The sequence below is a fragment of the Rutilus rutilus genome (assembly GCF_951802725.1).
Source record: "Rutilus rutilus genome assembly, chromosome: 1".
Lineage (NCBI taxonomy): Eukaryota > Metazoa > Chordata > Actinopteri > Cypriniformes > Leuciscidae > Rutilus > Rutilus rutilus.
Genome location: NC_140209.1, coordinates 65671480 through 65687640, shown reverse-complemented (window position 1 = coordinate 65687640; position 16161 = coordinate 65671480). Strand labels below are relative to the sequence as shown.

The following is a 16161-nucleotide window of genomic DNA, read 5'->3' as shown; positions in this document are numbered from 1 at the left end:
GCGATCTTGACATCGCAGCCTGTTCATTATAGCCACAGAGCTTGAGAACTGAAGCGGAGCTACAGATTAGATATCCCTAAAGAACCTGCGCATCTAACAGTAGTTCCGCATTACATTCATTAATTTGCAAGCGAGTTTTATTTATTTTTATACCATGTATTCTCTGTGTATATTCATGCACCAAACCGTGACGCCCGTACCGTTTCGGTTCAATACGAATACATGTACCGTTCCACCCCTAGCTCCAACCCATATTCAGTGTGCAAATTTCACAAAGAAACAATTTGGTGAATTGTATTTTAAAGGGGAACTTTTATTTGAGAAGTTAAGTTATATTTTTGGTTCATTATGAAACCGTAGCGGGACAGATTAGACTATGCTGGGCCGCCAAAATCTAGTTAATGAATGGGAAACACTGACTACGTTTACATTCAGCCAATTAACCGGGTTATGGTCGGGTTAAGGTCACTATTCGAGTTTCTGAAACATTCGGAATAACCCGTTTACATGCGTGAGCAGAGAGAGTTACTCCTGTATACATGGAATTTGTAATCAATTGGTAATATCCCGATGTAAACGGCGACGCACGGTTAGCGTCTGGACGTACGGACAACCATAAGACGCAATATGCGTCATTTCCGATTCTTCTTCATGTATCCAAAGACAACAACAACAGCAGCAGCACGCGGATAATGAATAGTTCGGGGCAGATAGCGATCGCCTTTGTTTGCGCTTTCCTCCTCGCTCCAAAAGTGTGTTGCTGTGCTGCGTCTCGCCATGTTTACCTCTACTTCTTGTGTACTTCCGGTATACTGCACGCGGGTTTTTGTATGCGCCGTCTCTACTCAAAAGACCAAGATTCCTTGCGAATAGAACATGCGCAGAACACAAATCAATGTTCCTTTTGATGGGGATATGCCGATACGCGTTTACATGACCAAATATTCGGGTTAGAAAAGGGGTACCCCAGGTATCATATCCGGGTTTTTAAAAACCGGGATATGAGCATATTCGGGTTTTTGCCGGTGTTTACATGGCCGTGCGCGACCGGGTTATTGCTAATATCCCGGTTTTGAACGGGTTATTGGCTGCATGTAAACGTAGTCCCTGATGGGTTAAAAATATCATTGCTAGAACCAGAGTTTCCGCTAGGAAAAAATGTTGCCGGTCAAAGTGACCGGCAGAGGTTTCGTTTTCTGGACATTTTCATGATATGCCGGTCAAATATCGCCTCTTAATAATCAAGTTGAGGAAAACTGAAGACAGGCTATGTAAATAAAAAAAATGACATAATCAGGCCGTATAGAATACAACATGTTTATTAGCGGTTTATTATGTTCAAATAGACGGAAAAAAACATGAACGTCCGATTGGCGTCAATCAACGCCAGTTGTTTTTATTATGGTTTCAAATTCATAGTTTAACAAACCAATTCCCCTTCCCCACATAAAATATCTGAATAGTAGCCTATTGTTTTTACTCAAGCGAACTTAATTACACACTCTCAGTATGCCTCATTTAGCTGGTAACATTTAAATTGGCCACCGTGAAATGACTCCTTGTCAAATGAGCCTATAACATTGTTTCTCTCGCGTCATTTTAGGTTACTTTTTACGCTGTTTTGCAATGCTGAATTGTGACATAAAATCAAAACTTCCCAGTGTCTCTCCACAACTTGCAATGCGCATAAGCCGCGTAACCTTGTTCTCCGCAAGGCGACTTCGCTGCTTCGTCTTGATCCGATTCTACAGCGAGAACCCCCTCTCTGCAGGAACACTTGGAACAGGGATTACACAGGCGATCTTGGCGAGCTTGGTCCACTCTGGATACATTTCGTTGAAATCACATATGAGGACTTCGCAGGCTGTGGAGAAATGCAATCCTCCATAGCCACGGAGCACTGTCATGACAGCGAGGGCATCACGTCGCAGGCTTACGGCATCGATAAGAGGAGAGGTGTCCGCAGACAATGCTTGTAAAATGGCAAATAATCCTTCTGATCGCTGGTTCTGCATATTCTTGAAGAGCTATAAGATAATAGGTGAGAACGATATTAGAATTATAGGCCTACAAAAGAATGCTGCGCTTATTACAAGTAGGCCTGTATGGGTCATTCTATGGAAATGTCCATTTTTCTGTCCCTAGCCTTTACAGCAATATTACACTTAAAAAACACTTTAGGGTTACAATTTCTTTACATTTTAAAATAAAACGTTAATGGATCGTCAATAAAATGTTATTGGAAAAATTACACCTTCTTGAGCCATCAATGTGGCAATATTAGATTTTTATTAATTCTATAGAATTCCAAGCACCACAGAAGTGCTCGTACCCACAGTCATGTACAGAGGGAAAGTGCTTAATTTTGAGGCCAATAACAGGTGTTTACACCATTTAAAATACAATAATGTATACATAACTATCAAATATATTTGATATTATATTTATACTATAAAATATTTAAAAAAAATCTGTCACGTGACATAATAATTTTACATCCATTTAATTCTGCTACACTCAAAAGGTAAGATTTAAATGATTGCATCACTACTTAATTTTAACCGGTTTTCAAATATTTTCATTGTTATAGCAAATACATGGTTGCGCAAACGAACTAACCTCATTCACGCACACTTTTAACAAACCTGATTAAAATAAATAAAACATAATCTCCTTATTTGTTGTATTATTATTATTTTTCGGTAACTCTGACTACATATGCTGAAAAAAAAATTGAAATAATTTTTCATAAAAACCTTTGAAATTGCCAAAGAAGTAAGGTAACACCAGTGACAAAAAAAAGGTAGGCCTACATGCCGTCTTTAAATAAATACACAAAAATATACATTTTTATTTATATTTAAAAATTTTAGTAATCTAATAATGTGGTGTAAGTTTAAATGTTAGAAAAATAAATACATTTTAAGACATCTTGCCATACCAAAAGTGGACGTTTCTGTAGAATGACCCGTATAATAAATCAACAGCTCCTACTTACCACTAAGTGTCTGCGGATATCTAGAGGGGTTCAGAAGGGCATCGAGGCAGTGAAGTAGATCCATGCAATCCTCGGGGAACCGATCTTGCAAGGCATCTATCAGATGTTGAACATAGCGTTCCCTGGCTTTTCTGAAAGCTTGAATGGAGCGGTCGCTTGATTTGGTCACTTTGACATCCTTGTATGTGCCGTCTTTATAGCCCGCCTGGAATGTCTCCTCTTCTGGACCTGGGACATCTCGTAACTGTGTAAATACCGCGACAGATGCTTGCACTATAGAGCATCACAGTCCCGCCCACAGCCGGTGCCGGAAGTAAAAATGCAATACAATTTCTCCATTGACAGTTGGGGTATAAGCCATAAAAACGTAACCATACATGGTAGACTTAAAACCAGCTACGGCAGTACTAAGCGATTGTATATGCTCATATAACCGCCAAAAGTTCATGGGGCACTAACCTTGTTTTGAGATAAATGCCTTTTATTCGCGATGTCTTGGAGAAGTACTTCATTACCCACAATCCTAAACAATCCCACAATCCCACAGTGATGCATCTGATTGGTGGAGCTCGTGTAAACCCCGCGAAAGGTCGTGAAGACTCAAGATAAATAGAAAAAAAACAAAAAAAACTGTTGCGTTTTTTTTGCACGGTATCACTGATGTGACATTTGAACCGAGGAGTCTTCATATATGTATGAGTGATATCAAGCATTTTATGATGCCGCTGTCAAAACAATATTTAGCTTAGGCATACCCAGAGCCATAGAGAGCTCTTCATGCATTTACTGAACATTTGTGTAATAATTTATGGCAAGTTAATAAACTGAATATGATGCACTTTCTGGTTTGCTGACCTTCACTTTTTAATTTTCACTTGTTGTTATTAAGAAAATACATTAAATGTTATTAAAATTAAGGATGAACTATAACTTCATGAATAAAATGAGCATGGACCACAAGTGGGAAATTGTTGAGGCATTTGTCAGCAACCTGCCCGTGGGCCGCTGAAACTGATGCAGCACGACGCGGACCGCCAGATCTGCACCCGTGAGCCGCGGACCGCCAGCCATGCTTTCCAGTCTATTTACACAATTACTACTGAAAGAACTGCTATAAACGGCACAAGAAAAAGTTCGCGTGGCTGTCGTCAGATTTTAAAGTCGCTCTAAAGGCTCTTTCGCGGTTGTGGCTTCAGTTGACTTCAGTGAGGCGCGGTGGTTTATGGGATGAGTAGTTCCTTCGCTCGGAAATGAAAATATGTACACAGTCTTGTACCTTTGACTTTTTTTGGATTTTCTCGCCGTTTTTTCACTCGAAATGATATGTTGTATGCCTATGAGTTCAGCCGTAGCTGGTTATCCTCAGACATGCTCTAAAACTCTTTAGATACGGATTTTCGAAAACGTCAATGGGAGAAATGAATGGGAAATTTACTTCCGGCACCGAAGCGCTCTCGGGCTGTGGGCGGGACTGTGATGCTCTATTGGTCGGATGCTGGAAAGATTGACGTTGTCTCTCTGAAAAACTAAATTCAGTTTTGTCATCACTGATCGGCCAGTGCGTGAGTCAGGGCTATGAAGCTGTAGGTCTGGATTTGACCAAGCAGCCCTTGTGCTTGGGTATTTCCTCCCACGGCCTCTTCATGAAGTTCCATGGCCACAGCTGCCCAGTTGTGCTTCATGGCCTCCACAGCCCTGTGTAGAGATAGCCAGCGGACTGCGCACGGCTGCTTGAGGCTGACCATGTCCTCATCACTGAGTGCAGCTGTTAATTGGCGGAGCCGGGATGTTCTGGTGGCAGAGTGTCTGTAGAAGGAGTACACTGAGGAGATTGTGTTTTTGTAAGCTCTGATGTTTTCCACAGCTTTCGCTGCGTCCAGCGCAGCAACGCAGTGCACCTGCATAGAAAAGGGATTCGCTTGCTTAAACAAAGCACCAACCCCACCATGCCTTCCCATCATTACACTTGCACCATCTGAACCCAGGCCAATGACACGGGACAGTGCTATATCCATTTTGCGAAGCACCGCAACAACGCGATAATAAATGCATCTTGCGGTCCCGGAGTCCACATCATAATTTCCAAGAAAGCATGTCTCCACCTTTCCTTTTATTTCCAGCTTTAGATATACGATTAACTTTTTGTTCACAGTGATATTTACAGTTTCGTCAATTATTATTCCAATGAAGTCACTGTTTTTCAGTTTTTCACGGATCTATTCCACCACGACGTGTTCTAATGCTCTCTCCATATCATCCACAGAGTCGCTGTGGCAATAAAGGCCATCAGTGGTGACAAAATCTGGAGCCTCGAGAGCTTGCAGTAGCTCAGTCTGTGCTACAAAATGGTTAGATGGGAGATCATGTTTTGCCATGTGGAATACAATTTTGAGCTGAGAGCATAGTTTTTTCTTAGAAGTTTCCGTGGCCTTGTCACAGTGGCCTTTCATCTCAACCTGCTGTGGTGTTAAATTGAGCGCCGCAACATGGTCATTGCTCTGACTATGTTCAATGAGAGCAGACATTCTCAAATTATTCGACCCTCTTGTGAATCCGTTGCGTCGTCCTGCCTTTTCGCAGTGCAAACAGAACATTTTTTCGTTACTATCAACTACCTCACATCTTAGCCATGGGAACTTGTCACTCCATTCCGACCGATACGCCCTACACTTCGGCTTTTTCTCCGGTGGTGGTGGTGGTGGAGCTGTCTGGACATCTGAAAAAAGCTTTTAAGGCTAGTCTGCCTGGGCCTGGCCATATTTGAAACGTCTCACTCACTCGTTCGTTGTTTAGGTCTATATAACAGCCGTTTTAGGCGTGCGCTTTATTTGAAATGCAGAATGCGAATACTTGTGGCAAGTTGTGGGTGAATACTTGATTCTGATTGGCTGCAGGGTGTCCATAGAGGACACATAGTAAAGGAGTTCTGGTGAAACTGACTGTTTACCGTTCTAAATTAATAAATAAATGCGCTGGCTACATCAGCTGTGAGTAACCATAGCAACAGGCAGTAAACTGAAGGGTTCTACGAGCTGAGTGGACATTTTAGGCTTATTCTCAAATTCAGATTGTGTTAGGGGGCGGGATTATTAGGAAATTTTAATCGGACAATTTGACCGGAGAGATTTAATTTTGTCGGACATTTCATTTTTTTTTCGGCCAATGTCCGGCAATTACCGGACAACGGAAACCCTGGCTAGAACAGAACCTTGAGAAACTCCATGTGTAATATTAGGATGTCAGTTGGCCACAATGTCTGAATTTATCAAAATATTTTCACAAAGGTCTTTTCTGTTTGTTTTTGTGTCTCTGTCTTCTTAATGTGTTTTCAGTGGTGTGAGAGCTGACCAGATCAGAGATGTGTCCTGTCAGACCAGCACATCCTCCTCCTGTCAGAAACACATCAGTCATCATGACACAGAAGCAGCCCTGCAGCTCGACTCTCACCAGCCAGTGCATGATGATCTGCAGAGAGTCAAAGACCAGCACAAAACCAACATGAAGAACAGATATGAGAGCGTATTTGAGGGAATCAAACTACAAGAGAATCAGACTCTCCTGAACAGGATTTATACACAGCTGTACATAATAGAGGGAGAGAATGAAGGAGTGAATGAAGAACACGAGGTGTTACAGATGGAGAAAAGTTACAAGACACTCCAAGATACTCCAATCAACTGCAATGACATCTTTGATCCTTCACCTGAACTAGGATATGAGGAGAAGAGAAGAGAGAAGAAAGACAAAATCAAGACTGTTCTTACTAAAGGCATCGCTGGAATTGGAAAAACCGTGTCTGTGCAGAAGTTCATTCTGGACTGGGCCGAGGGAAAAGCCAATCAGGGTGTAGATTTCATATTTGTGCTTCCATTTAGAGAGCTGAACTTGATTAAAGATCATCAGTACAGTCTTCACAGACTTCTGCTGGACTTTCATCCTGAACTTCAAGATCTGGACTCAAAGATTTATGATGAATGTACAGTTGTGTTCATCTTTGATGGTCTGGATGAGAGCAGAATTACACTGATGTTTTCAGACAGTGAGAAAGTTTCTGATGTGACTGAGTCTTCATCAGTGGGTGTGTTGATGTCAAACCTCATGAAAGGAGATCTGCTTACCTCTGCTCTCATCTGGATCACCACCAGACCAGCAGCAGCCAATCAGATCCCCTCAAACTACATCAACCGTGTGACAGAAATTCAGGGATTCAATGACCCTCAGAAGGAGGAATATTTCAGGAAGAGAATCAGTGATGAGGATCAAGCCAGCAGAATCATCTCACACATCAGAAGAGCAAGAAGCCTCCACATCATGTGCCACATACCCGTCTTCTGCTGGATCTCAACCACTGTGCTTCAAAACATCCTGAAACAAGATCTCAGTGCAGAAATCCCTCAAACTCTGACTGAAATGTACATACACTTCCTCCTCATTCAAACTAGTATGAGGAACCAGAAGTATGAAGAGAGAGATCCAGAGAAGCTCCTGCAGTCCAACAGAGAAGTGATTGTGAAACTTGCTGAACTGGCTTTCAATCAGCTGATGAAGGGCAATGTGATGTTCTATGAGGAGGACCTGATTGAGAGCGGCATAGATGTCACTGACGCCTCAGTGTATTCTGGGATTTGCACTGAGATCTTTCGGGAGGAATCTGTGATTTATCACAGGAAGGTTTACAGCTTTGTACATCTCAGCTTTCAGGAGTTTTTTGCAGCACTGTATGTGTTTCTCTGCTATTTACACAAGACCAGTGAAGTTCTGAAAATGTTCCTGACAGGAAAGTCCAGATCTGAGTGTGAGAATGTTCCTCTGGATGTGTTTCTGAAAGGAGCAATGAATAAAGCCTTGAACAGTAAAAATGGACACCTGGATCTTTTCCTTCGATTCCTTCATGGCATCTCGCTGGAGTCCAATCAGAGACTCTTACAGGATGTGCTGATTCACACAGAGAACAACCCAGAGAGCATCAAGAAAATAATCCAAAACCTCAAACGAGGTCAAAAAAACAATGTCAGCCCTGAAAGATGGATGAATCTGTCACACTGCTTGATTGAGATGAAGAATAATTCTATTGTTGAAGAAATGCAGGCATTTTTACAATCTGAAACAAAGAACAAAAACCTTTCTCTTGCACAATGTTCAACTTTGGCAAACATGATCCTGATGTCGGAGGAGGTGATGGATGAGTTAGATCTTAAAAAGTTCAACTTCAAATCAAAGGAGGGTGGAAGGAGACTGGTACCTGCTGTGAGGAACTGCAGAAAAGCTTGGTAAGTGTGAAGATCTAAAAATAACACAATTACATGTGACACATTGTGATGGATGTATGATGAATATTATGTTCACAACCATAACACACTAATTACTGCAATTGTGTGTTGTTTTCATTCTCAACCAAATTGACAGTTTCCTTTTACCTAAATAAAGTTTTGTATAACCCAGAAGAAACATGTGATTTTAAATCACATATTTATTTTAATTGCTGGATCTACCTGCGGAAAATACAACCAGCATGATGTTATATGGTGAAGTTGGTCTTGACACCAGCATGCCTTTTAATCAAATATCCTTTATTTTTTCAGTTTGGCAGACTCTAATCTCACAGATCAGCACTGTACAATTGTGTCTTCAGCTCTACAATCATCAAACTCCCCCCTGAGAGAGCTGGACCTGAGTAACAATGACCTGCATGATTCAAGAGTGAAGCTGCTCTGTATTGGACTGAGGAGTCCAAACTGTCAACTCAGTGTTCTGAGGTTTGTGTTTCACATTTATTAATTACAGTTTCTCAATTGTTTATATATTTAATTGGAACTTGAAATGCAATCACCAATTCTTAAAAACTCGAATGTACCAAATCCTTAAACAAGGCTGCAAAATTGCCACTACAGTTCCTGCTTTACACTCAGTTTTCAGTTGTATATCATATTAAAAAACACTACACACAGTTCTCTACATGAAGTACAACATTCAAAATTACTGTAAAATCTCTTTAATCTCTTTGGAAAGCAACATATTTCAAAATGCCAAGCTCTTTACACAAATGGTAATACCCTCTCCTCATGTGTAAACAGTAGTTGTCGAATTGTTCACTTAGAAATCAGAGCTTAAGCATTGTTAAAGGGATGGTTCGGAGTAAAATCAACCTGGGGTCTTTTGCACCATGACATCGAGCCAAACACCCCCCAGAAGCCTTTTTTCCCTCGGTTGAACATTTTTAAAGTTAGAGCTTATTTAGAGATATCAGCCGAATGGCTTAGTGCAGACGCTATTGGCTCCAAATTTGTATTTGTATGCATATTATAAGGATGTAGTGTAACGACAAATAAAAAAAAATTTTTGAAGTGTTGACAACTTAGTGTTAACTAATAATTGTTATAAACTGGTATTACCAAGAAAATATTAGTGCATTCCTGGAACTGGGCGTCATTACACTACATCCTTATGCATCGCTTTCTGCCAGGACTTTTACGTGCTTTTCTCAACTCAGTGAAGTGATGTCGGTGTCCGGGTTAGCAGTAGCATGAGCCGTCAGGCAAGTGCTATTTAAATAAACTCCTGATGTACTTACAAACTTTCCAATGCCTCATTTTATGAGTACAGAACCTATTTGTACTACTGTAGAGGTTTGGTACCATTCTGGGCATTATTAGTGCGGTAATTTACGAGATACAAACTGGAGCCAATAGCGCCTGCAATAAGCTATTCGACTGATATCTCTAAATAAGCTCTAACTTTAAACATGTTCAACCAAGGGAAAAAAGGCTTCTGGGGGGTGTTTGGCTCGATGTCATGGTGCAAAGGACCCTATAGGGCTGCATGATACTAAAGAAAAATGCGATATTCGATATGTGATCCGATAATGCTTAAAGTGTGTAAAATAAACTTAAATTATCTTTCAAATATATTTAAAATGATATAACCTACAAGTGCTGACACTTACGTTTTTATACGTTTTTAATATATTTTAATATATTTTATAATGTAATAATTTCACAGTTAATCTCCAAGTTAATGTAGAAACAACATAAAGACATTATATTTTAAATACTTGCTTAATAGCATCAATAGCAACGCATTATTTACATTTACACATTCATTTAGCAGACGCTTTTGTCCAAAAGTGGTAGCCAGTGCAGAGAGACTTTGCAGCGCCAGTGCGCTGTGCATTATAAGACCTCGCACATCTGTATCACCGCGGATACGGACTCCATGTTGCTTTAAGCACATCATTCTGCACCCATGATGGGCATACGTGCTTTGTGCCGTTCTGTTTTGAAGCGTTTCATTCATATTATGGTTTTGTGCACTGAAGGATTATTAAAAGCCTATTTTGTTCTGTCGTATCTATCATATCTTGTTGCCCCGTTAAAAAGCTGCACAATACATTTAAAATAAGCATCTTTTAATTGTATATTATTTGTGTGTAGTGTATATAATTCTTTACATTCATATATAAAATAAAAATTGTTAAATGTATGAATACATGAATGAATTTTATAAGAGTACTAATAGTAATTAGTTTTTATTAATATGTTTAGATTTTATCAAATATCTGTGCAGATTTTTTCAAGAATTACTTTTTATTGCTGATTTATACTCTCACTAAGTTTAATAAACAAATGGTCATAGCTTATTGTTATATATTCTTATTAACTAGTGTGTATTTAGTGGATTCTGGATTGTGTTAAACAAATAAAAAAGTGACCATTAGTTCATACTGTATATGAATGATATGGACTTTTCTGTGATTGGCCAGTTTGTTGTGATTGTTTCAGTTATTTACTGAATTGAATAAATGTATTTAATATTTAAAGGTGTTAACTGTAATGTTACACTGCAAAATGCTAACTTACAAACTGCGAAGGACTAAATTCATAACAATTATTTAATGAATGAAGCACGCAAAAAAATTTTTATGACAGAGCCCTAAAACAGACAATTAATCGTATAATCGTCAAAGCCCTTATACAGACAATTAATTGTCAAAGCCCTAATTATTTTTAGGCAATTAATCGTCAGCCAAATTTCATAATCGTGACAAGCCTAGTATTCAGATAATAGCCTACAACATAAAATGTATAATTAAAATGTAAAATAACACTCTTTTATTGTTTGATTAACAAAAATGACTGCAGCAGGTTTATTAGGCTGCTGTCACTTTAAGAGCTGCACGGATCCAATATACTTTTACACATGTTTTCTTTCTCAACTGTTTACATTCACTTAAGACATAACCAACTGTTTATGAGTATTTTTACGTATGTACTATAATGGTCCAGTGGCAGAACTTTTGCCAAGCGTGTCATAGGTTCTGAGTTCTAATCCACACTCGTATATATATTTTTTTCTTTTTCATCAAAACCGATTATGTTTATCAGTGGTTGTATATCAAACAGAGACAGATTTGTGTGAATTTTGTTTTGTGATTTCACCGGAACGAATAGAGAGTCTCCTCAACGGATTGAAGTGCGCGTCCGAGTGAAGACTGTGCGGCGTGTGCGCGAGCCACAAGAGAACACTGTATCAGCGCCACTGATCGCAGCGGCAACGAGCTCTTTGATCACTTGATTAAAAAAAATAAAATTCAGCGGTAGATTGCTTCTTATTTAACAAACGAACGAAACGAATACTTTGCTAGTTAACTGGAGATGTTTTATTTATTTGTATTGGTACATCCATGCCACGAGATGTTTCAAAAGTGGTGGGGACATGTCCCACCCGCAAACTACGCCTATGATGACGAGACACGAGGAGAAATTGACAAAGAACTGTCCGACAGCCCACGTAGCTCGCACTACAGATGGATGGACCTCCAGGGCCACTGGAAGTTTCCTCACGGTGACCGCTCACTATATTACTTCGGAATGGGAAATGAGAAGCTGCGTTTTGCAAACACGCCCCATTTATAAAATAAATAAATTAATAATTCGATAATTAAGCTATATATCATATGCTGAAGTAATTTTTTGGAGTGTTAAAGATTAAAAGAAAAAATAACAACAAGAACCGTACAGAACTGAAAACCGTGACCCTAAAACCGTGATACGAACCAAACCGTGGGTTTTGTGAACCGTGCCACCCCTAGTGTTTACCATGTGGAAAAGCAGAAAACTCAACTCAAACTTAAATTTTACTTTCACTCTCACTTTGTCAACTCATTGGCGTAAAGGAGGCTTGCATCAATTATTGGTAGAGGCAAATATAACGGTGAGGCTAGTGCACATGGGGAGAGACGTCACAAGTGAATGTAGTTCTTGCGAAAGGGTTGTCTGAGAGGAGGGCAAAGTTTGAGTTGCTGTGTGAAGTGGGGCTTATGTTCCTGTCGGCCTGACGCTTCCAGGCTCGCCGTCTTTGTTGAGTCTGTGAACTGGCGCAACGCACTTTCACGTACCAGCTTCATTCAGCCATTCAAATATAAAAAGCAAATATCAGATATTTGATCATCTTAGAGTCCACTATGATCGCAGGAGACTCTTCAGAAACTTTGCGATCTGTTAAACTTCAGTGACTCAGAGCCATTCTCTCACACAAACATTTCAGCACACACGCTCACAGACACACACACACTAAGCACTGGCTTTTCTAATATACACTTTCGATGTGTCTATTGCAGCTACTTTTTTACTAAGATTGATATATATTTTATTTTTGTTTGGTTGTTTACACCTTCTACTTCTAACTGCTTATTTAATGTGTTCTTTTACATTAAAACATTTGGAGTTAATGTAGACATGTGAATCTACTGTTGCTGAATCCCAACTGATGTATCTGCAAGGGTTCACTGCTTATGTATTTTTATGTATGTGTGAAAGAGAACCAAGAAAAAAAAAGTGGTGGTGACTGAAATTGTTCAACGATGGTTGATTTCTTAAATTGATCTTTTATTTATTTTTATTTATTTGATTGGTTGTTGTTGTTTTTTATTGGTATTGATCAAGTTAACTTTTGACTTTGTTATTTGAGGGGTGTTGTTTAAACCCTTTTATGTTGAAAGACAGAAAAAGTCAGACTCTGTGAAATAGTTTTGTTTTGTTGTATGTAACAGGTGGGTTAGTCATGCTGTCCTGGGTTTATTTTGACAGGCCTACTCTTGTCTGGCATCCGAACAATTTTATTTATTTATTATTATTGATTTAAATAGTTTTTTAGGGAGACCGATTTCCCCTGAAGTATATCAGGGCCTTTACATTCATGTCCTTTGTTTCTCATTTCTCCCCTGTTTAGGTTGGCACACTGTAAGCTCACTGGTCAGTGCTGTGAAATTGTGTCTTCAGTTCTACAGTCATCAAACTCACCCCTGAGAGAGCTGGACCTGAGTAACAATGGCCTGCAGGATTCAGGAGTGAAGCTGCTCTGTGCTGGACTGAAGAGTCTAAACTGTCAACTCAACATACTGAGGTACTTGAGGGTCTGTGAAAAATAACCACTCAAGGACATATCGTGGCAAACTTATTGTGAAATTATTCTTATTCCAGGATTATTTCTCACCTCATCCCAAAATGAAAGTAAATGAATATGATCATTCTGATGAAACATGATGTGTTTGAGTTGATATGGGTGTTGACTCTGTTTGCATGAATTGCCTCAGATCATTACCATATGAATAGTGTGCGCTGTCTGTTGGCATGTTCACATTTGCAGGAAGCTGGCACGAGAGACGGTTACATCTCTCTCTCTTACACAGATTATATAAACAGAGAATATTTGTTTTTGTTTTGAATAGGATAATTTAAAAGTAGACACTTACATGCAAAAAGTAGACACTTATTTGCAGAATTTTGTTTTCCTTGCACTGCAGAAAAAAGTTCAGAGAAACGGCTGAAAACATCCTGTTTGTTTTGCTTTGATTGCAAGTGGACACAAATGAAAGTAAACTTTTTACAGTTTCGAATGGTGTATTGCTCTAAAAGCATATTACCATAAATTAGTATTTTATTATGTGAAAAAATCCATCAAAAGGTGCCGGTATGTCTGTCGACCCCAGAGGGTTAATTCTTTTAGATTTTATGGGTAAAAATAGAGTTTTTTATTTTGAAATTATAACTTACAATTAGATCGTTTAGATAATTTGTAGCTGATAATTTGCACATTTTACAACACTGTGATTTCATTAAAATCAATCAGAGGCCACCAGTAGATGAAGCACACTAACATGAACACTTACTGTTGTTGTAGATTATCTCAGTGTTTGGTGACAGAGGAAGGTTGTGCTGCTCTGGCTTCAGCTCTGAGTTCAAACCCTTCACACCTGAGAGAGCTGGATCTGAGCTACAATCACCCAGGAGAATCAGGACTGAAGCTGCTCTCTGATACTCTCAACCATCTGGACAAACTCAAGTATGTTAAGTAATATAACAATAGTCCTGTCTGGTGTGATTGGTCTTGTTTTTTTAAAGGGTTAGTTTACCAAAAAAATACAATTCTGTCATTATTTTCTCACCCTCATATCGTTCCAATCCTGTACGACTTTCATTCATCTTCAGAACAGAAATGAAGAAATTTTTTATAAAATCTGAGATATTTCTGTCCCTCCATTGACAGTGCTACCACTTCAACACTTCAAAAAGTTCATAAAGAGATTGTGTAACTGATCTATTTGAATTTAGTTTAATCCAAATTTTCTGAAGAGACATCACTTTATATGATTAACAGATTTAATTTACTCTTTTACTCACATATAAAATCCATCAACGCACATATCAGTTATGTCAAACGGAAGCTTAGACATGCTTGCTTGATGTGTGAGAATTTGTGAGAGTTATTCTTGTGTTACGGAGCACGTTTGAGCTTCCGTAAGAACAAATGAGGTTCATTCTTGTGGCCAAAATCTGACAGTTTCATACCATTTTCCATTAAAACAGTAATATACTGTAGAAAACAAAAATAGCCTACAGGAATATACTGTGAATTAACAGCGCTCAAAGTCGACACTCAGAGGCTGTTTTCCCAATCACACCCTATACCCTCATTCACTATTCCCTACATTAGTTCACTAATATAGTCCCCTTGACAGAGTGAATAAAAAGAAGTGAGTGAATTCAGACACTGATGAACACCTGATAAGCAAAATCACTGAAGGACAGAGAAACAAGAACAGAAAAAAGAGAAACACAAGAACTACAACTGACTTCCAGCCACAGAATGTGATACAAGTTTACAAACCAGTTTGCGATTATTTCTTTCATACATGTACAAAAGTTCTTGTTGAGAATTAACAGATATTTAGTTGTTGATGTTTTATTGAATATAATAAAGTTTTTAGTCACCATGATGTAGATCAGTATTTGCTGGACCTTTGATTCAGTGTTCTCTTCCTGTGTATAAGCTTTGCATTTATGGGTATTTTGTTACGCAGAGCGTTTGAGCTTCAACAAGAACCAGTGAGGTTCAAGAATATATGAAATAAGCAATAGATCTAATGTTATAGAATTAAAATATTGTTTTAATGAAGTTGCGCATCTTGTACATAAAGACACTGTAGACATCTAAGTTTAGAACAAAGATGGAGAATAAATTGAAAGTGAGTGTGGAGAAACAAGGGGCTTGTTTATTTTTTTTGTGATATCTGGCAACCCTTCAGTGGAGCTTTAATGAAGAAAGGAAGAGAGAAGAAGAATATACATGTGTGTATATATACATTTAATAATGCACACGTACACAAATCCGCACGAGATCCGATTTTTTCGCATCCGATCTGAGCCACTTCAAATCCGAGATCTGGACACCCGAGCTCCGTCTAAACACGCATATCTGAACTTAACTTCTCTGTAATTAATCAAACCAACAAGCTTCACTATTACCCAGCGGGCACCTTGATATCAGTTTGACGTCAAAAGTTAGTCAAGACGATCAAGATACTGCATCATTTTAAGGTCACACATCCACACATATCAATGTTTTTTTTTCCTCGTTCTAACATTTTTTTCCGTAAACATGCCGTCGTCTCAAGAAATATCTGCGTACACACAAGGGGGTAATCCAGCACCCGGAAAGCGTACCTTCACCTCATTAGTTAGCAAGCCATCACCTGCTGTTAGCTTTCCATTGACTCCCATTCATTTTGCCGTCACTTTGACAGCGAATAACTTTACATCTGATTATTTCTAAAGAAACGCGACAATGTATAAAAGGCTCCATTACCTTGTATCTTACGTTATGGC

At 39.0% G+C, this 16161-nt stretch overlaps 1 protein-coding gene across 2 annotated transcripts in view; it reads left to right on the top strand.

The window, feature by feature from the left end:
* LOC311295260 (uncharacterized protein) overlaps positions 1-16161 on the top strand; it is a 47423-nt gene that overhangs the window by 16682 nt on the left and 14580 nt on the right. For both annotated transcript variants that reach the window (XM_084416537.1, XM_084416536.1), the window contains exons 4-7: positions 6331-8268; positions 8581-8754; positions 13226-13399; positions 14177-14338. In XM_084416537.1, the coding sequence (XP_084272663.1) occupies positions 6331-8268; positions 8581-8754; positions 13226-13399; positions 14177-14338 (2448 nt within the window). The remainder of the gene's footprint in view (positions 1-6330; positions 8269-8580; positions 8755-13225; positions 13400-14176; positions 14339-16161) is intronic.